Source organism: Camelus dromedarius, chromosome 33 (genome assembly GCF_036321535.1).
Source record: "Camelus dromedarius isolate mCamDro1 chromosome 33, mCamDro1.pat, whole genome shotgun sequence".
NCBI lineage: Eukaryota > Metazoa > Chordata > Mammalia > Artiodactyla > Camelidae > Camelus > Camelus dromedarius.
Window position 1 is genome coordinate 8,640,449 of NC_087468.1, and position 22,150 is coordinate 8,662,598.

General features: G+C 46.2%; 2 protein-coding genes and 1 non-coding gene across 3 annotated transcripts in view; 2 read left to right on the forward strand and 1 right to left on the reverse strand.

Moving 5' to 3' along the window:
• The first annotated feature begins 745 nt into the window (after positions 1-745).
• Positions 746-861, forward strand: LOC116149575 (small nucleolar RNA SNORD89). Its single transcript, XR_004133195.2, has one exon. It is a non-coding gene; the product is annotated as a small nucleolar RNA SNORD89 (small nucleolar RNA).
• Positions 862-3,374: 2,513 nt separating this feature from the next.
• On the reverse strand, positions 3,375-14,665 carry CNOT11 (CCR4-NOT transcription complex subunit 11). Its single transcript, XM_010991904.3, has 7 exons — positions 14,054-14,665; positions 11,997-12,161; positions 9,736-9,888; positions 7,823-8,025; positions 6,399-6,601; positions 4,355-4,451; positions 3,375-4,276 (listed from the first exon to the last, which is right to left on the reverse strand). Exons 1-7 carry the CDS (start codon positions 14,577-14,579, stop codon positions 4,079-4,081), a joined length of 1,545 nt encoding a protein of 514 aa, XP_010990206.2. The 5' UTR covers positions 14,580-14,665; the 3' UTR covers positions 3,375-4,078.
• Positions 14,666-14,854: 189 nt separating this feature from the next.
• Positions 14,855-22,150, forward strand: part of TBC1D8 (TBC1 domain family member 8) — a 123,128-nt gene continuing 115,832 nt past the window's right edge. Inside the window, exon 1 of the mRNA XM_031441085.2 lies at positions 14,855-14,962. Within this exon, the coding sequence (XP_031296945.1) occupies positions 14,953-14,962 (10 nt within the window). The 5' untranslated portion in view covers positions 14,855-14,952. The remainder of the gene's footprint in view (positions 14,963-22,150) is intronic.

The following is a 22,150-nucleotide window of genomic DNA, read 5'->3' on the forward strand; positions in this document are numbered from 1 at the left end:
GTGAGGGAAAAATGCTGTAACCCCTCCTGGGATCCAGTGAGGCTGACTTTTATAAAGAATACTTTGGCAGATAAGGTAAATTGTTTTGATAATTATGGAATTGTGATTTCTTAATCACCGACTGTCAGCTAGATCTTTCCTTAATTCAGAAGTTTGAACCCTAAGTTATAAATAGAAGAGATTGAAAAATTATGGTAGTCTCACCTCTAGAAACACATCTTTAACAGCAGAGAAAGAAATTAGCAAAACAGAAAACTCTTCAGTACTTCGAAAGGAGAAAGTTTACTTTGATAGGCTTTTCTTAGAGGGAAGTATATGTGATGAAGGGTCAAAAATATTAGAATTTTTAAGTATAAAGTGGATAAAATGCTGGGAGTGTAGGGAATGTAAGTGAAGAAAGACGAGTGAACCAGATTTCATTAAGGTTGTATTATTTATGGCAATGATCACTTTCCGTCTCACGATTGTTGCAAAAACCATTTGTTCACAAATAATGTAGGAACAGCACTTTTTTGTGTGACTTTGGAAGCCCCAGGCAGCGTGTGCAGGAGGGGAGGGGACCGTGACCATGGGCACCGTGCAGCCCGCCGCCTGCCTGCTGCCGGGTTCCCGTCGGGAGGCCGTGAAGTCCGGGCAGAGGTGTGCACACGGCCCCCGCGGCAGGTAATCACCCCTTGCGTGTTCTCTCTCCCTTTAGGGGTGTTGAACGTACAGAGCTTGTCCTGAAGGACTGCTCCCTGGGGTTACTGAGGAGTGATGACACGAAAAGGCCGAATTGCAGTGTGTCCCGCAGCAGTTGACTCTCTTTGTGGGCGCACGATGACAGGACCTCCTGAAGCGAACCTCTGGTCTGACCTCAGTGCTGTCCGGGCAGGACTTCCAAGACAGGCCTTCCCAGCGAGCTCTGAGACTTTTCAGAAAAAGTCATCAGTGGACGCTGGACAGCCTTGGGGCTTAAGCATGTCATAAGTAACTCCATACCTTGTGGTATACTAGCCGAGTCAAAGCCGGCTACAACCATGGAAACAAATCATAGTAACAGGCCTCCAGGAACCAGGTGTGTTTCCGTTTGGAGGAATTGCCCCGTGTGACCAGATTCCCCAGTAAGCTTGGCAATACCCTCTTCTGAGCACATTGAAGTTTATTTGATCAGTGACGGCTGAGGTTAAATCAGCACGTGTATATCCCTGACTAGAACTTGAGGCGAGGATACGCTATAGTCACAGGCATTTCTTTGGGCTCAGTGTAAATCCTGCTTTGCAGTTTTCAAAGCACAGGATGTTTGGCCTGAACCAGAGCTCGTCCCGCGATGAAGCACATGCCGTGCTCCTGTGACGCAGCAACCACTTAGAAAAGCCACCCACACTTTTCCCAGTTAGATTAGTTTTTGAAGTTAAAAACACAAACATTTCATTTTCAAAGACACTATTAAACACATATCACTGGTTGTAAAAGTGAAGGTCTGCGGTGTCCCATCAGCCCTGCAGCTGGAGACCTGCCCTCATTCCAACAGCCAAGTGTAAAACAAGCTGTAAAGTGAAAAAAGCATTTGCATTACATTGGTTTTAAATGAAGGAAAGTCAGTCCATTCTTTTTTGAGGAGTTGGGTATTAAGGGTTACGGAGTAAGGCTTGTGTATTCAGGACTGGAGAGGGACCTGGGACACCACTGCTTTCTGTGGGCCGATTAGTTATCGAATCCCAGGACTATGGAAGTCCTTTTCATAAGGATTTTCCTGATAAAAACAGTCGTGATTGCACAAAAAGGAAAGATAGACCAGGTATAAAATAGCAAAATTAGCAAAATGTCTCAGTAGACGGGGCAAGAATTCTAATGAATACACAGGAAGTTATTCCCATGCATTGTTTCCATTTTAACCCTTAAAACATTAAAGGGATTATTGCTCAAAAGATCACTGAAAATAGACCCATTATTCACCATGGGGATACGAATCATTACAGAATGTGCAACACAGTGGTCTATGCTACTTAAAATTTATGAAAGTCTGTGTATTCTGTAAGAATAAAAGTCGAGAGAGAACTGTTTCCAAAAGTTATTTAATAAGAAGTACTGTTAAAGAGAATTACTTGAAATAGTTATGTTATAGGGTCACAAATATTTTCTTTCTGAAGTAACTTCTTTCTACCCTGAGAGGTGACTTAGTGCTGTTTCTTTCTAACAGGTGATCTGATGAAGATATTAAAGCCAGAAACTGGAGCTGAAAGTCCAGAACTCAAGATGTGGTTTTTTAAAAACATGAATTAAAATTGAACTCACCTGATTACACTTAAAAATTGATTTCAGTTACTGAATCCCAGGATTATAGTTTCTTTTATTTCAGGTAAACTTTCTTCCACTTTTAAACGTGTTTAATGAAGAACCTTTCTGCTGGTGGTGTAAATGTGTATCTTGACTCAGTGTTTTCTGTTTGTTTGACAAAATGTTCTCTGAATATAACTGCTGTTCTTTATAAGCTGCTTATTTAAAATAAATTTGGAAGTCTTTTGTCTTTCAAGAAAACACCTGTACTGTAATACTGAAACGAGTAGCGGTCATCAGTCTTAATTCGCAGGCCGTGATTGCCCACGAAAATGCACCTGTAGCCGCAGGCCGGTGTGTGCGGTGCATCTGCAGACGTGCACAGACGCCCACGTCGCAGAGAGGATGCTGTGGCTGACCTAGAGGCCCCATCTTCTAGTTTCAGCTCAGACTATCAACAGGTGTCCTTTTTCAGTGGCCTTTTAGTGCCACATTTCCGTACTTTTTGTTGATTTCCTAGTTTAGCACAGCCCAAGCAGAGTGCTGAAGTGCTGACGACGGTCCTGAGCCCGAGGGGCCTGTGAGGTGCCCCCCCCCCCCCCCCAGAGGAGGGCAAGCTCTGTTCACGCCACCAGCCAGGTCAGTGTCACAGGGAGTCAGCAGGTTCTGGAGCCTCGGGGTGGGAGGCTTCCAGCAGTGGCAGGAACTTCGCCATTCCAGAAAGTATTTGAATAATGAACTGTTCCCTTCCCTGGTGCTGACATGCAGGGCAGCACCCACAGCTGGGTGTGCAGAGAAATCAAGTTGCCATCACTTGGATGTTGGAAGGCACTCCTGTTACGTCAGCTAGGGTCCTTTGTTTCCTTTAAGCAATTATATGTATAAATCCCTTACCTTCCTAAGCATACGTAAGGTAGTTTCTCATCCATCTAGGAGTACTGTTCTGTTATTTCAAGGCTGGAACTTGCACCCATCTTAAAACACCTGTGGGCGTGGTATCCTGTAACTTTTGCTAAGGGCTGGACTGGAAGGTGATTCCTGTTCTTATAAAGAATATGCTTTGAACGTACCTCAGGAAAGGAGGAATTTCTTCAAATAAAACATACATCAGATAATAGAGGTCATAAAAAACTTTAATGTAAGGCACTGTTGTCCAAAGTGAAATGAGGGGGTGACAGCATACACGATGCGGGCAGGGCCACAGACCCCACTCGGTGACCAGCCTACGTGACAGTCCCCAGGGACGACACTTCCTCCACGGCACTGACAACCTAGACTAGTAACAGAAGAACGAACGAACATCTCAAGAGATAAAGCCCAGAAAACGATACCAGCTAGCCTAGTCTCAAAAAACGATTCTGAAGAGTTCCAGTGTTTACAGAAAGCCCAAGAAATGACGGATGCGGTTGTTTAAGTCCCTGCAACAAGAAAGGACAAATTACGGGTGTGTCTGTGGTTCACAAAGTGAAGAGCCACGCGCCTGAATGGGCTCAAGGGCCAGAAGCCCCTGACTCATGTTTTAAGCAAAAACAGGCACCCTGGTCTCTGCTGCTAAAGACCTCGTCTGCTTTTTGCAGTAACTTCTGGATGACGTTCCTCCCGTGGTTTATCATCATCAGCAAGACGCCAAGACACATTTTTCCCAAGTTCTTACCAAAAATACATCTAAAGGAAAAGTCATCCAGGAAAGCAAAACTTTGCTTTAAGTAGATAAAGTGGTGTTTATGTGCAGTAACCAAGCAATCCATTCAGGGCTTTAACAGGTTTGAAACTTAAATCAGTACAGCTGAGCAATGAATGGGGCGGCTGCAGTGAGGTGTCACTTTGACATCTTGGTCTCAGAAGGCGCCTCCCCGGTATCCAGGGTCTTCAACAGCCGGAAGAGGCCGGCGGCCTCGCGTATCCTGCTGAACTCAATGCAGAAGGCCTGCACTTCTATAAACAAGTCCTGCACGTTGATGATTTTGTTACGGATCAGGGACTGGAGAAAGACGCACACGAGCCGCACCAGACGATTCTGGAAAAGAATCAAGTTTTAGTGTGTCTGTTTTCTTGGCGGGTATTTATAAAGTTTACAAAAATTTCTATTACTTACCTGCATGTATTTATCCTTAATTTGTTCACAGGTAGAAATGCAATTTGATATATAAAGGTGGATAAATTCAGGAGGTAGATCAACAGCTGTAGTCAGTCTGTTTCATAAAGTTAGAAAAGTTAGGGCTGTTAATGTTACTTGCTAATAACATCTAAAAACACTGTTAACCATAAAATAGTTTCTTTTGGTCATTTAGTGAAAATTTCTGCTATGTGATCCAATTAACTTTAAATAAGCATATGCAAGTAAACCTGAGAGCCACATCCCTTAATAAGTGTCCATTTTTTAGGTCTACGCTTAGCATCACACGTGTACACACTCACTGAGCACCATGTCCGTGTGTGTTCTTGGCTGGCCAAGTCATAACTCAGTTACCATCCAGGCTCTAATAACCCTGGCAGTTCTTCTGTTCATTTAAGTAACATTTATTGAACCCTGGTTACGACATGGAACTAAATGCTAACATGAGGCGTTTGCACAAAGAACAGGGTCGGGAAAAGTCCTAACAGGGCAAGCGACTTAAACTGAAACTCAAGAAGAGAAGTGTTCCTTCTGACTCAGGAAATATCTGAGTCAAGTCTGGAATCGGGGACCCATGTGGCGCAGGGAGAGACCCGGCCGGGATGTAGCAGAAGGCACGGTGGCCTCTCCGGGAGTTTTGAGTCTTGGAAGGTATTTTCCAAAGGATCCTGTGGAATGTTTTAAGGGGGGGAATTCTATGTTCAGCTAAAGATAGGCTACGCAAACTACACAGTATGAACTTCCAAAAGAAATTGTGAACTGTTTGACAACAGGACTTTGCCCCGTAAGGCCCGGAGGAACCAGGGCTCCAAGGAAACATGACCACACGCTGCCGCGGGAGCTTGATTTCGTGCTGGCAACACACGCGGGGTCGATGCGCTGTGAAGGGGGTGGGAGGGCAGGCAAAGCAGACCTCGTCCTTGACGTCACTCCTGTTCTGCCGAGAACAAGATGCAGTCGCTTAGTCCAGGAATAACGACACTAAGTGTGGACTTGGAGCCTGGTCACCCCAGAGCATCTGAACAGAGGGCAGCCCCCTAAAAAGTGAGTCTTGACGACAGGAAAGGTGTGAATGAGGCGGCAGCAGAAATGAAGCAGCATGTTTTCAGCAAGCAGCTAACAAGTTGTATCCGAGACAGAAAACCTCCTGCCCGCTCTCCAGCCCCACAAGAAAGAGCTCCTGCGCACACTCACCGTCACTGGGCCTCCAGCCAGGCTTTCCCCACCAGCTGATCAACTTAAAAGGACGTGTTCTTTAGAACAGCTTTAAAAAAAGAATCCTCCCCAACTCGCAAACAAGTGTTCAAAGGATGCGCTCTGCCTGGAGCAGTTCAGCTATGTGGCACTCCCCTCGGAGCAGAATGGCCACACCCGTGTGGGGGGCCGTGGACGAGGAGCCCGAACTGGGACCACATCAGGCAGACCTGCACGCGTGGCTGCCCTCTACATTAACAGCTCGGTGACACAGCGGGCTCCCAAGCTAACCCCCACACCTGTGACGTCTGTCATTCACCTACAACATCCATCAGGAAAATGACGAAGTGGGAAGTCACTGTACGGAGCAGATCAAGAAGGGAACGTGTGTTGTATTTCTCTAATGGTCAATCCCAGCAGAGAGAGGTTCGGAGGACAGTGTGAGGAATTCTAGGAAGGCATTTCCAGAATTTTCTCAGCTCACAGGCCCATACTTTCCCGTGATATAGCTGTTCATCACTAACAAGAAATAATGTAGTATCTGTAATTTGTGTGAATATACAGCTATATATAGGGAATTAAGTTTCAGCAATGAAGTTTGATTGATGCTTTTAATGCTAAATACCTGAAACCCTCCCCCCCCGAGTTCTCACTCATGGATGCTGTTGTTCACGTGCAGTGAACACTAAGGCTCAGGTTTATTTAATAACGGGTTTTCTCAGGCTAACAAAGTCAGAAGGAAAAAAAAACAACTGTTGCTCGTTTCTCCCTCCTAGCTACTTAATCAGGACCTGTATCCCCCCACATCTGACTGAATACAGAAACTTACCGATTTACAACTTCCATTGAATGTAATGACATGTCCATGTTGACCAGAACTGAAAAGTACTCCGTGATCTGGCTTGACTGCATTAGCTTCAGCAACATTTCTATAGCCACTAGAGGGTTGTTCTCCACCAGGTCAGGGAGTTTGGCCGGCGTGAGGCCAATATGATAAACAAGTTTGGGGTCTTTTTCCAACTCTCCAAGGAGCTAAATACAATCCAGTTTTTAAAAACAGAAAGAGGTCCGTGAGACAAATTAGAGATTATCTTTCCTACATACAAAAAGTAGGTACTTTATACAAAAGGCTCTAAAATGATCTGCACTGAACCAGCTTCATAAACGTCTCCCCTCAATCCCGTGGTCACGCTTTGACATTTTAAAGTTTACATCTGAATTGCCAGATATTAAAATCAGGCACCTTCACAACAGTTTATAAATAAGCTTCCTGGGCATTAAACCAGAATTGTCTGACTGGACAGGATACCGTCTAGATGGGAAAAACATAGTCCTTAAGTTCTCTCAGGGTCTTTCCATCATTTGTTAAACAATCAAAAATAACCCTTTTCCAGTAGTACTGCAGGAATGCCCGGGCCCGGAGAGCAGGGAACGGGAGAAACGAGCCCCACCCGGCGCTGGGGCGGACAGCCACCTGAGGAGGGGCCGGGCTCGGGGGAGGGAGGTCTGCCTGCCGGACTTCACCGTGCAAGTCACACACGCTGTCATTCAAAAGGTATCCTTAAAAACAAATTTTTCTGCCAAATTAGTACTTTCTTTTAAAATTTCTATCCCCTTCCCTGTCTACTGGTATGTACCACGGTGTACTGTTTCAGGATGTCTAGTAAGCAAAGTGAACTGCAAACGTAGCTCTTACTGACTTTGAAAGGGGTATTTTTGGTGCTGAACTGGGCTGGAGATGTATCTCCTGACAGGTTCTAATGTGAAAATGCACAAACTGAATAAAATCCACCAAGCGGAACCACCCAGTGTCCCGCTGTTCCCGAGGGAAGGCATGTAGTTGGGCACCGGGCTATTCTGAATCTCAGCTCCCCCCCAACCAGCTGTGTGATGGGGGCTGGCTGACCTTCCTGGTAAAACGTTCACGATTCCACTTCCCTCCACAGAGTCCTGCACCCTCAGTAACCACGTACATCAAGTGCCCAGCAGCACAGAGCGAGGGGCCCAAAGTGATCACCATCCTCCACTCCTCCCAGCGTCAAACAGACCCCAAACAAAAGTCAGGAGGCATCTGGTCACCAGACTTCTTGCCCCAGCAGAGACTGAGGGCAGAAGAAAGCTTCAGGGGCCCAAAACACTTCCTACCGCTGCCTCATGCTAGCAACATCATATTATTGGTCATTTAGCACTTAAGGAAAAACAAAAAACGCTTGGTGAATTAAAGAGAGGAAGATGTTTACAATAAATGCTCACCTGTGTTTGCTGAGGAGAAGACAGGGGGCTTTTGAAGGCTTTGGCCATTATCCGCTTGATCTCTACACCAGTGCTGTTCTTCACGCACATGGACTTGTCCCACTGGACGGCGTGGTCAGGCTCGGTGGGATTGAGCCACGCCAGCTCGTCCTCGCAGACGTGCAGTGGAGGCGGTGGGCGGATGAACTCCGGCCGAAAGTGGCCTGTAACATCCAAGCAGTGTGTATGACTGATCTGTCAGCGGACACCGTGAACGTGTGTGCACACCCCAGACCCCCCACCCCGTAAAGCAGGACACAATGCCTCCCTCAGTGAGGACAACGCACACAACTCAGACTTCAAAGTCAGAAGCAGAAACGACATAAAGTCAGGGTCTTACTCAGAATCCAAATGAGAAAATGAAACACTGACATAACATTATTACGCCCGAGACCAAGTCTGTATTTCGGAGGGGCAGCAGAGCGTTACCGGGCCCGACAACTTCTCGTTCGAGCACGACCACCACTCGGCAGCAGGACACAACTGACACTACTGGTCAGCCTTGACGGGAAAAATGAGAAACTTCATCCCGCCTCACTCATCCTGTTCTCAGCACTGTTCTATTCAGGGACCACATGCTGTGTACGTTTCACTTCTGCCTCCTACACCCCTGAAGTAGCAGATTCTGCACAGATGAAATGGCAGGAAAAGCACGGCTGACCTGGGACGTTCTCAGGTGAACCTGGAGGTGTGCATAATTCCCTACACTCTCAGAGGCCGCATCGTCTTCATAAGACAATGAAAATACAACAGACAGTGAAGTGACTCAATTTAATACCTCAATTATTTTGTAAAACAAGATTGATCCCTAAGTTATAAACCCACTAAAATAAACGCTGGCTGGGACCTCGGAACCAATTTCACCCCTCGCTTTGGTTCCCACGTGGGGCCCAAGACGCTTAGTCCTGTCCCAGGCCCAGCCCCTGCCGAATTTGGGACTATATATACACTCTCACTTACTGAAAATGTCTGTTTCTGGCTAAGAGTCACCCCTTTATCTTAAACCACACTGTCCCTTCACTTACATCACCAGAACTAGCACCGCATCCCTGCAGACCAATCACAGAAAGAAACATGAGAAGCACCACTTACACGATAAGAGCAAGTCCCAGAGAGGTCAGGATGCCTGGTGCTCAGCTAGGCTCACTGAATACCTCACTGACTGGCTGCTTCCGTACCTTCCTGGTGGCCCATCCAAGTCAAGGCTGTGCCCGAGCAAATATTAAATAAAACCCATCTGGGCCGTGGACCCCCCGCAGGCTGCGACCAGCTGAGACCTCAGTACAGTCCCATTTATTCCAAAGAGCTACCGTAAATGGCAGTAAGAGTCACAGTCTAAGTTTTAAACTTGAGGTGACAGGACGATCTGGAGAACGTTCTTATCTCTAAGCAGAAAGCACGCCTTCATCATCAAAACCACAAAGAAACCAAAAAACAGGAAAAGCCTGCGTAGAAGCCTATAAAGCCCAAAACGCAGCTGTTGTTTCAAGTTCAATAGATGTTTTCTTTGAATTAAAGTAAATTAAAAGCCATAAGATCAGTAAAACAGGGCAGGTCCCGATAAGATTAGTAAAAATACATAAAATGTAATAAGTGAGAAAAATAAACTTATTTCAATAAAAATCAGAGAATGCATATTTGCATTTACAAGTCTTTAGGTATACTAACGACAGGTATATAATAAAAAACCTTGGTATTTTTATTGAAGAAGAAACTAACCTTTGCTGAGCATCTCCAGACACTCCACTAGCAAGTTTCTCATTAAATTCACATTTTAAGCATCAACGAAAAAAGCACGGTGTTTCACAAAAGCAGAAAGTCTCAGGAGGGCACAGGTGAGATAAAACCAAGAAAACAAAACGAGATATACCTACTTTCAATGGGTGGCTTGGGTCCACTGACCAAAGCTTCCGTGATCTGAGAGGCAACCGAGCTGTCAAATCCAGAATTGGAAGAGTCCGGGTCTGGGTCGCTGAGAATGCTGGGGAAGCTGGCCTTACTCTGCGTGGGCAATTCTGACTGGCGTTCTGGAAAAGGTTAAAAGAGGAGACGTTTTAAAATCAAGGGCACCACAAGGAGAAGGAAAAGATGAGCTACTAATTGGAGAAAGTTATCTACAACACGTAAAGGGACAGATTCAGAGTGTATTTTTTTTTTCAAAAGTCCTACAGATCAATGTTTAAAAATAGGGGGGGAAAATGAGCTAATGACATCAACAAGCATTTTATTTTGAAAAAGCTTGAACGGCCAATAAACATCTGAAAAGATGTTCAATCCCATTTGGAACCAGGGGAAAAAATCAACAAGTAAAACACGATATTCTTACACCTCCATCAGACTGGCCCACAGGAACAAGCGTGGGTTACCAAGTGCAGAGGAGGCGGCGGTTCACACAGCACAACAGCTCTGAAGACAGTCTGCCAGTACTGAGAAAAGTTTTACACGTGCTTATCTTTCCACCTAGAAGAAACTCTTTCACATGTACTCCAGGAGAATGTCCAAAAGAACGTTCACAGCAACATTCTGTCCACCAGGGGCAGCAGGCACAAGGACCTGGTACTCCACTGTACCAATACAGCACGGCAGTGACGTAACAGCCACCACAGCTACGTGTCGTCAACACGGATTTATCTCCCCAGTAACACCCGACAGAAGAAAAGTACAAAAAAATAAACATGGCATGATTCCACTTATATAAAGTTCAGGAACGTGCATGGTTAAACTACAGGCATGCACAGGAGGGAAGGCTGTGTAGTAAACAGTGAATGATTATCACGAAAATCAGGTTTGTGATGGGGGGTGGGGACCAGTAATTGGGAGAAATAACACAGAGAGCCTCCAGGTCCTGAAACTATCCCACTTCTTCACCTGGATGGTGGTTGCTCCAGGTCCACTTTATTATAATTCCTTTAAATGCATATGCATATTTTATGGAGTAAGTTCCATATTTTGGATTTTGTATTTTAAAAACAGAGGGCTAATTCCTGATGACTTAAAGGGCTACCGAAGTCAATAAAAAACCATCAATCCAATGAAAAAATGGCTAGACATACGACAAGATGTTCAACCTCACTGTCTGAAGAGGAAAAATGCTAACTAAAATTACTCAAAAAGGGGTGCCAAGACGGTGGAGCAGAAGGACGCTCTTAGCTCCCCCTCTCCCAGGAATCCACTGAGACGTCTATCTATGGACCCACGCATTCACTCAGAACACCTGCTGAGCGTTGACAGAACATCGCCCACTTCAAAAGACAAAATTCCCCCCAAAATCTGGTAGGAGAAAAAAAAATGAAAAAGGAAGTTAGTGTGGGACCTGTCCCGTGGGGAGGGAGCAGCAAAGGAGAAAAAGCGCTGACGCTGGGACGTCCCCTCTTCAGTGGAGGTCGGTGGGGACGGAGGGGGATCCTCGAGGCTCGGATCTGTGCACAGCAGCCCCTTGGCCGGCAGAACTGAGAAACCAGCACGAAGGGTCCCAGCACAGTGCTCAGCGGTGCAAAGCTGAGAGCCTTCCCACCAACATTCGGAGCAAGACAAGGCTGCCCACCCTCACCACTTCTGTCCAACAGTCTTGGCAGTCCCAGCCATGTCAGTCAGGCAAGACAAAGAAATAAAAGGGATCCACATTGAAAGAGAAGAGGTAAAATTGTCACTGTATGCAGATGACACGATATTATATGTAGAAAACCCTAAAAGCTCCACACAAAAACTACTACAGCTGATAAAAGAATTCCACAAGGTAGCAGGATACAAGATTAGAGTAGAAATGACATCAGAAGAATCTTCAACAGACCAACTGTTATCCAGCATTCTTTTTTTTTTTTTTAATTTTTTTCAATGGGCGTACTGGGGATTGAACCCAGGACCTCGTGCATGCTAAGCACGCGCTCTACCACTGAGCTCCACCCTTCCCCCCAACCCAGCATTCTTCTTAAGTTGGAAAAGCAACCAATTCAAGTGAAAACTCAAACTTGAGTTCATCTGCCGTAAAAGCAAGGCTCCAGTGCTGATGCCATGTTTCTCGTGGAAAATACTCCCCTTTCAACACAAAGACCTTCATGCCAGGTGGAGGGCCTCGAGAGAAAAGGCTTAATGCCACGAGCCGAGGAAGCCTGAGGCAGCGCCCCCCCCCCCTTACCTGCCAGGGCCAGCTGAAGCCCACTGATGTCCACGGACTGGCCCGTGTTCCCCGCATCCATTAGCGCGATCTGTCGAGGCGTCTTTTTGAAGAGTTCCCTTGGGGGTGCCAGCATCAGCTGGGACAGGAAAAACCTTTCCGGTGGAGTTATAGGAGGTAAAAACCCTGTAAACAAAAACGTGGAACAGTTTCTCTAATGGTTATTTGTAAACATTACCTTGAGTCTCGTAAAACTAGCAACTGCTAATTACCACCTCAACTCACGCATCTTTAAAGACAAAATTATAATTAAAGATTCATTTAGCCAAATAGATACATTTATGGATGTATAATTAAATAGTTGTCATCTGAGGGGGACTGGTTTCAGGGACCCCTGCAAGGACTAAAATCCAAGGGTCCCTTATATAAAAGGCTGCAGTATTTGTATATAACCTACATACATCGTCCCTTATACCTTAAAGAATCTCTAGATTCCTTACAATACCTAATACAATGTAAATGCTATGCAAATGTCACCAGAATTCAAGTTTCGCCTTTTGGAAATTTCTGGAATTTTTTTCCCCAAATATTTTCTATCAGTGGCTGGTTGAACCCTTGGAGGCACAACCCGAGGAGGATACAGAAGACCAACCGTATGTCAATGGAAATTCTATGATTTGTGGCAACAGCACTGAAACTTATTAAGAACTTTGTTTTTTAACATGCCTCAATTCCTGCAAAGGCTAAAGCTTCCATATGCAGGCAGAAACAAATGAAAAAAACCTGCAGTGGTCAGAAATGCTTTTCTTCTCTGCTTCTCTTACCAGTGACCGTGTAAAAGTTGAAGAGACCAAGAAGCAACCACTAGCTCGGCACACACACCTCACATATACCTGTTTCAACACACAGGGCAGCTAAGATTCCCAGAGCACGGAACGCTGCCTCCTTTCGCCCCATGGTCACCTGCTCGCCCTGCTGCGTCCATCTGACTGCAGCACTGTGGCCGGACTCTCTCGCACTCACCACCCACAGTCCACACTACCACTTACCATTTAGTTATACTTCCAAGGACAAATTTGCTCACATCATTTAACCTGTTTATACAGAATTAACCCCAAACTTCTGCACCAGACAAGACCTTCCTAATCTGGTCCTGACCCACTTTCCTAATCTCATCTCCTGAACTCCCCTCCAGTCCAGGTGTTGGACACTCCAGCTGCACGAAAGCTCTCAGCTTCTCTGACTCCTGATTTCAAAACATCCAGTGCACTCAGCTCTTTAAGAATCCCTGACAGGGCCAGCCCCCTCTGTCCCCACCATCTCTAATCAATATCCCGCAAAAACATCGCTCCCTCTGAAAGTCTCTCCAGCTACACAGGGAGGAGTTTCTGTGCTACTAGGCATCTTGTCTGACATCTGGTACAGCCCTTAACCACCTGGGTTACAATTACGTTTATGTCTCCACAGCCAAACCACAAGCTTCTTGAGTGCAAGGAAGCCATCCTACCTACCTCCAGATACACCCTCACCCTTGGCTCTGCATCAGAATCATGTGAAAACCCTGCAATAATAAGACCCACTAGGTACTCCCCCGACCTACAATGTAAGACTTGGTACTGATATTTCCTCTGTTGTGTATTTAAGCACCATACCTAACTAGTAATAACAATAATGCTAGTACTTTTCGTAGATACCTTTATAATAACTCACAATAACTCTACCAGCTAGGAATTATTATCTGTAATTTACAGACGGGGAAACAGGCACAGAAAGGCAAAATAAGCAATCTACGTATTCCTTCCCTGGTAAATTTGTGTTTACAATGCAGTCTACAGCCTAGATCTAGGTTTAAACTAATCGCATTGGACAATGACCTACGTCATGGTTCCTTTGCCTGCCCTGTCCTTCACAATGCAAAGGGGCCTCCGACCCAAATCCCGCACTGTCCCCGTCCATCTCGGATGGTGGGTTTGACCCCCCTCCAACACACACACTGCGTTCACTTTCTGGGCATTCTCAAACTTCCTGAAAACCAGGTTCGGTTCCTGGCTCCGGGAGGGAGGCCCCCCTCGGCGTACCTGAGAGCGGCGGCCGGTCGGGCTCCTGGCCGCCGCGGGCGGGCGGCGCGGGGTTGAGCAGGTGCGCGAAGCTGGCGGCGAAGGGGTTGGCGGCAAGCGGCTCGGTGCGGTACATCTCCCAGAGCAGGTAGAGCGCCGTGAGGCGCTGCGCCGCGCTGGGCAGCAGGTCTGGCTGCTGCAGCAGCATGACGAGCACGGAGCCCAGGCGGAAGTGGTCAGCCTTGCTGAAGTAGTGGTGGAAGGCGGTGGACAGGCCCTCGAAGGTGCTGCCGCCGCCCGCCTCCTCCGAGATGATGCTCAGCAGGCTCGAGAGCTCCTTCGGGGTCAGGCTCATCCTGCCCGCGGGGCCCCCCGGGCCTCCACTCCCCGGCCCGGGGCCGCCCGCTCCGCCTCTGCCGCCGCCGCTGCTGGAACTGGAGACCCCTGGGCCACTCCTGGACGCCGACCCCACCGCTTCCCGGGTTCCCCTCTGCTCCGCGGCGGTGAGAAGCCGGCCAGACGCCGCGCTCGCCCCACCGCCGGGCATCAACCTCGCTCGCCCGTCCTGCTTCCCGGCCGGAGCGGCCCTGGCGCCGGCTCGCCCCGTCCCTGCGGCCGTAAAGCGCGCTGGTGCACGACAGCGTCGCAAACAAAACACGCTGGGAAGCTAGTCCGCCGCGGCGGCGAAGGCAGCGCGGAGCGAGAACGAGGCTGCTGGCGCGAAGCCAACAAGAGAATCCCGGGACGCTGGGTGGGCGGAGCGACACGCCGGAAGTGGGGGCGGGGCGACATGGGTGGCGGGGTCGAGCCGGCGGGCGGGGCACTGGCTTACCGCTGCTGCGATTTGCGTGTCCGCGAGCGAATTCCGAGTTCCGAGGAGCCCCCCGGACAGTGCCCGGCACCAGACGTTCCCAGTGAACATGGGCTACGGTATTGTCCGGAATGCATCTTATATTCTAATAAGCTTTCTTAATGTGGCATTCATGGCTGTTCGTGGTAAAACATTTTTAAGTGCAAATAACTAAAGACCATGCGTTTCTCATAACCGAAGTTAACTTCCAATCTTACACCTTTTTGAAGAAATGGAATAATACTACATATGAGCTTTTTTGTACACGGTTATTTTAACAAGATTTCCGTAAATGTCACCAATAAACATTTTTGCAACTTTTTATTTAGCTTGCCGTAGGGCGCTGATTCTGGGCCTTGGCTGAGCTTCGCAAGTCCCCGGGGAGCCTTTAAAAGTCGAGCTCCTGACCCCAGCGCCCAGGTATTAAAAAACGAAAATCAAAAGCACCTGCCCAGGTGACTCTAGTGTGCATTCCGGGCTGGGAACCACTGAGTGGCATGTCCCTGACTTGCCTGGTTCCTGCCTACACCTACAAAAACTTACAGGAATTTCACCGGTGCTTCCCACCAGGCAAGTTTGGGAAATCCAGTCTAAATAAAGCTAGCGGCGAGAATTACCTAGTTGAGCGTCGCCTTACTTCTAAAGTAAGACTGAAGGAAGAGAAATTGCTTGGTCTTCGGGGATTCTTATTCTGAAACCTTCTTCAATTTACGGACTGATTTCCCTCTAGAAACGTCCTGCCAATTAACTAACAGCAGCAAATACAATTTGCTAACGCTTGGACTCTTGGCAAACTGATTACAATTATCTTGAAAGTGCTCTTTCTTTTAATATAGAAAATACATTTTATTGTGCCTGAGCCGTTTAAAATTGTGAGGTCTACTTGTTACAGCAATTAGCAATGCTATTTCAAAATATTTGAACAACATTATGTGCTCCCCCTCCCCCCAAAAAAAACCTAAATATTTTTCTTTCTGTAAAAGTATTTCCAAAATGTAGGATGGTGTTAAAAAGAAAACCGCAGACCCCAGATGGAGACAATCAAGTCAGAATCTCTGGGGGTGGGGCCCAGGTATCTATTTTTTCTAAAGCTCTTGGGGTTGTTTCCAAGGCTGTGTGAGCGCTTTTCCCAAAGGTTGTACATGTCATTTACACTAGATGGCATCAGAAACCATTCACATGTCACCAACCAAGCCCTAAAGCCCATCTCCTTAGCGAGATGAACCCATTATTTCACTTCCTTTTATTTTAAAATGAAGCAACACAGAAGATCAGCTATAATTCAGAGTTATGTAACTACTTCCAATATGAACACCAACCTCCACCTGATAAAACAGATATAGATCTATGGTATGTGAAATTATTTTTCTGAATGAATTTTAACTATTTTTAATCACTTTCCCTTAAAAAAAAAAAACATTCTAGGCATACACAAGTTTACACACATTGCCATAAGTATCTATATGCCAGTCACCCAAGAGATCAAAAATAAACATGGTTGTAATATAGTTGTAATCCCCTAAGCATGCTTCTTTTTTCCCTACTCTGTCTCTCCTATTCGAAAAAGGCTGAATTGATGGGTATGCTCATAAACATAGAATCTCTCTGTGCCAGGCACACCGAAAAAATGTAAGCCTATATCTGGATTTTAAAAGAATCTCTCTTCTCTTTTTATTAACCTGACTTGATTTTTTAAAAAAAACTTTTTATTGAAGTATAGTTGATGTACAATATTATATGTTACAGGTGTACAATATAGTGATTCACAATTTTTAAAAGTTATGCTCCATTTATAGTTATTATACAATATTGGCTATATTCCCTGTGTTGTACCATAAATCCTTGTAGCTTATTTCATATCTAATAGTTTGTGCCTCTTACTCCCTCTCCCCATATTGCCCCTCCCCTTTCCCTCTCTCCGCTGACAACCACTAGTTTATTCTCTGTATCTGTGAGTCTGCTTCTTTTTCGTCATTTTCACTAGTTTGTTGTATTTTTTTAGATTCCACATGTGATATCATACAGTATTTGTCCTTCTCTGACTTATTTCACTTAGCATAATACCCTCCAAGTCCATCCATGTTGCTGCAAATGGCAAAATTTCATTCTTTTTTATGGCTGAGTAGTATTTCATTGTATATATATACCACAACTTCTTTATTCATTCGTCTGTTGAGGGACTCTTAGGCTGCTTTCATATCTTGGCAATTGTAAATAATGCTGCTATGAACATTGGGGTGCCTGTATCTTTTTGAATTAGCATTTCTGTACTTTTCAGGTATACGCCCAGGAATAGGATTACTGGATCATATGGTATTCTTAGTTTCTGGAGAAACCTCCATACTGTTTTCCACAGTGACTGCACCAATTTACATTCCCACCAGCGATGTACAAGTGACCTGATTTGATTTGACCCCAACGCCCCAGCTCAGCTCCCAGGGCAACACAGAGATGGCCAGGTCACCCCTAGACCACAGTGCAGGAGAAGGCCCCAGGGCTCGTGGAAGCCACATCTTTTGTGACAGACAACAGAGCACATCTGACCTTTGTTACAGAGAGGGACAGCTTCGTCCCACCTGCCCTTTCCCCAGGCTGTTCATTTTACTCAGATTCTTGCAAAGATGACCAAAGACAAAGGTAGTCAGTGCCTTGCTCTATAGGATTCAGGGAGAACTGTCATACTTCAGCTGGTGAAAGACTGTTCTCCATTATTAGTTCTGAATGATGTGCATTTTAAATTAAATGGGGTCCTTAGGAAAACGTATCTGACATAAAATTCAACTCCTCTGTATTTCCTTACTAGGCTATTTAGCCTCGAAGCCAAGTAAAATCAAAATTTCACTTTAGACAGTCTGAGATTATTTTCTTCAGGTGGGGGACTTATGGGAGAGAAGTAGTAAGTGAATTACAATTCCTTAACCAGACAGGAGACTTTCATTTCTTTTATCTTGGCTACTAGAAAGGAGGAAAATGAATCTTAGCAAATATGCTTAATATAAAAGTGATTAAAGATGAATTATAATTTCCTTGTAACTAGGAAAACATAACCCCTTGATTAATTTCTTTCCTGCCTTCCTCTGGGTGGAGCCTAAGGTAGAAGCTTTGTTTTTCTGAGCAGGATTGTGGATGGGACTAAAAGGAGCAGAGGGTAGAGAGAGCCTGGGGGTGAAGGGGTACAAGGAGTGTGCAGAAAGGAAGAGGGAGGCTGAAGAGGCTGGGAGAGCGGAGGAGGCAGGGCTGGACAAAAAGAGATACAAGACCACCTTAGGAAGTGCAACTTTGGGTGAGAGATGTTATAGCGGATTTTTCTGATGTTTTCTAGTATAGTGTAAGTGGAACTTTTTCCTTATCCTCTGCTCGAAACTTTATCCACATTATTTGGGGATGCTTTTCAGTGGGTTTGGGATTTTTAAAAAATACGGCAGTAAAACCTTGGCCTCAGGGTGTAGAGTGACAGCTGAGTCACTGAGATTGGACCACAATATTTTTTTGAGTTGAAGTACAGTCAATTACAATGTGTCAATCTCTGGTGTACCGCACAATGTCTTAGGCATATGTATACATACATATATTCATTTTCAGATTTTTTCCATTAAGATTTATTAAAAGATATTGAACATAGTTCCCTGTGCTATACAAAAGGAACTTAAAAAAATCTATATATAGTGGCTAACATTTGTAAATCTCAAACTCCCAAATTTATCCTCTCCCACCCCCTTTCCCTGGTAACCATAAGATTGTTTACTAAGTCTACAAGTCTGTTTCTATTTTGTAGATGAGTTCATAGTATCCTTTTTTTTTTTTTGATTCCCCTATGAGTGATATCATATGGTATTTTTCTTTCTCTTTCTGGCTTAATTCACTTAAAATGACAATCTCGAGGTCCATCCATGTTGCTGCAAATGGCATTATTTTATTCTTTTTATGGCAGAGTAGTATTCCATTGTATACATATACCACAACTTCTTTATCCAGTCATCTGTCGATGGATTTTGTTTTGTTTTATGGTGTGGAGGTAATTAGGTTTGTTTATTTATTTGTTTATTTTGAGGGGGAGGTAATTAGGTTTATTTATTTACTTAATGGAGGTACTGGAGATTGAACCCAAGACCTCGTGCATGCTAAGGAATAACCAACTGAGCTGTACCCTCCTCCCTACAGTATTAATTTTTGAACCTCTAAAGTATCATACTGGTTTACCTACACAGTGCTAGGGAAATAGCAGGTCACTGAGCAGACACTCTGGAAAAGACCGCGCAGCCTCTGGCAGAGAAACATGATCTTTGGCAAAATACAAGGGGCTATTGGGGAAATAGTTGTAGGAGAAAGAAGCATCTGGAAGGCCCGCCTTCTGTCCGCAAGCTGCCCTCTGCTGTGGAAAGAATGCCTCCCGCACTAACCAGCGCTGTGGGGTACGTGCTTTCCCGCCTTTCTCATAACCCTGAACACGCTCGGTACAGATCACCAGCTCTTGAAGCTCCCTCTTCTATTAGCTCTGGGACCACCGGCCACATGAGTAGTGAACAACAGTCACTGTTTTGTGTGTGCGCTTGTGGCCTGCAGTGTATTCACACATACGTGCATTCCAGTACTTCATCCTCGGAACCGCTCCCCTGGAGGCAGGAGATGCTTCTCATTCCGGGTGAGCGGGCTGAGCCTCGGGGACGGGAGCGGCTGCTCAGGAGCTCCGAGGTGGAGCCAGGAGAGAAACCGCGCGGCCTCTGATGCCGGGCTGGAGCGCCGGGTGACAAGGGCCGCGGGGCAGGTTGTGGATGCTCGGAGGACGGGCAGACAGACAGCAACGCGGTGGCGACCACGCGGAAGCCCCCACTGTGCCCGGGGCTCAGCAGCGCTATGTCAGGCTGCACCACAGTCCAGGGCGGGGCGGGGGTGGATGACCGGCACAGGGCCACAGGGTGGCAAAGCCAGGTGTTGGGCCTCCAAGTAGGTGCCCTTTACGGGGTACCACACTGCATCCAAAACAAGCTTTGCCTCCCATCTGGATGCTGAGGGCCGGCCCTGCCTTGGTCCTCCCTCCACAGCCCCCTCTGTTGGGCAGAACCTAGGATGGTCTTGGCCGCCGCTCGGGCCACCCGGAGGCCCACCCGCCTCGGATTGGCTGCGCCAGGCCTGCTCCCCACCCGGGAGGCTGTCTCCAGCACCGGACGCACCTTTCTAAACCATTTTATCACCTCTTCCTGGCTTGCTTTTTCATCGCCTCACACCAAGCTCCTTTTTTCACTCTGCTTTGCAATAATGCTCAATGTTGAAAAGGCTTTAAATACACTTAAATAAAGCATAATAGCATCATATGTGCTCACGAGGGAGTTACTGATTTTTTGGTGTAAAGTATTAATGTGTCTTCCAGGCTATTTATGTCCTTAGAACCGCAGAGCTTAGGATGTCTCCTGACGGGGCATCCACACCAAGACCTACTTCTCTTTCTGGGAAAACATCAAATATTTACCACTAGCATTACCTTTCCCCCTCCCCTCTTCCTCATTTTTATCGCATGTCCAGACTCTGAATGCTAACCGGCTATAGGTGGGCCGTGTCATCGCACAGCCTGTGTCTGTTTTTCCGGACCGGTCTGGTCTGTTCATAAACCAGGTGCTCGTCTGTATCCCGCTGACCTGATTCTCCGTGGAGCAATCTAAAAGCATTGACTCGACGGCTCCTGTCAAATCTTGTCTCTGATGAAATGAAAATATAAAATGTTTATGGTGTGTGAGCTTCCCAGTGTTCCTCTGTGTTTTGTAAAAGTGCACATGGTGGATGGCAATGCAGGGGCAGGGTGGGAAGAGGGGCTGTTCTTCCTGGTTCTGCAGAGAGGGCGGGTCTCGGAGGCAGGATGGAGCTGGTCCAGGAGTGAAGGTCGAAGTGCCTTCAGGGCTTCTGCATCTCTGTGCCCTCAACTGACAGAGAAGTCTATTCTGAGGCTACATAAGCCAGTCAAGAAGTGTTTCCAAAAGCACGTGTGACTAGTACCACATGATATGTCCCCAAACCTTTCCTTTTAGGTGTGCAGAGAGACCCCGCTGCATCTTGAGAAACAATGCTATTCTGGCCAAGGGAGTGTGGGTGACATCGAGGTGCAGCCCATAAAAATCTCCCACCCACATTCCTACATTCTCTCTCTCTCTCTGCCCCACTATTTTGGAGGCCATGTGTTCCAGGCAGCATGGTCAGAGGAGGGAGGGGGCCCTGGGACCCACACTGCCCTCTGATATGAGTGCTAATAGACTTCCATTGTGTTAGGTCCCTAGAACTTCCCTCCGACAGCCGACAGCCGTTCAAATGTGTATGCATTCAAAAACATGTTAAGGTCCTTGGCTGTAATCGTTTGCTCAAATGATTTGAGAACTGTTGGTTTAGAATTGTTTATTCATTGCAGACCTTCTCAGAGACTTTATTCTCCTAACATGTATTGTGAATCTTCTAGAGAGGCTTGGCAGGCCCTCTTGGACCTTGGGGCCCTTTCTTTCTGCAAGTGTCTCATGGGAAGAACATTCCAAAAAATTTGCTTGGGGGAAATACTGCATCAGAGACTTGAAAATGGTAAAGTTCTTTTGAAACTTCAAACAGGAAGCAGTGGTGTCTGTTGGCCCCCACGGAGCATGTCTTTGGAGGTGTCTGAGCTAGGGTTTGGGGACTTGGATGCTGTGGTGATTGCCATCTTTGAAGATAAAGACTGTAACTACACCAATATACACTGCCTAATGCTGTTTTCCAAAGTTTTCAAGCCGTAGCTTGGAGCCAATCAAGGCAGCCAGCTGCCTGGGGCAAGAAACTCTTAAGTGGCAGTAAAATATCACTTGAAGCACAGGCAACAAAAGCAAAAAAGAGATACACTGAAATTCATCAAAATGGAAAATTATCATGCTTCAAAGAACACTGTCAAGAAGGTGAAAAAACAAGCCACAGCAGGAGAGAACATACTGGCAATACATGGATAGGTATCCAGAATACATAAAGAACTCTTACCTCTCAGTAATCAAAAGGCGAATAACCCAATGAGGAAGTGAGAATTGTCTTTCTTTCTCCATAGAACATATACAAATGGCCACGAGGCACCGGAAAAGATGCTCAAGTCATTAGTCATTAGGGAAATGCAAATCAAAACCACAGTGAGAGGCTACTTCACACCCACCAGGAAGGCTGTCCTAAAGAGGACGGACAGTAACAAGTGTCAGCAAGGAGGTGGAGAAATCAGAACCCTCACACATTGCTGGTGGAAATGCAAAACAGTACAGCTGCTTTGGCAAACA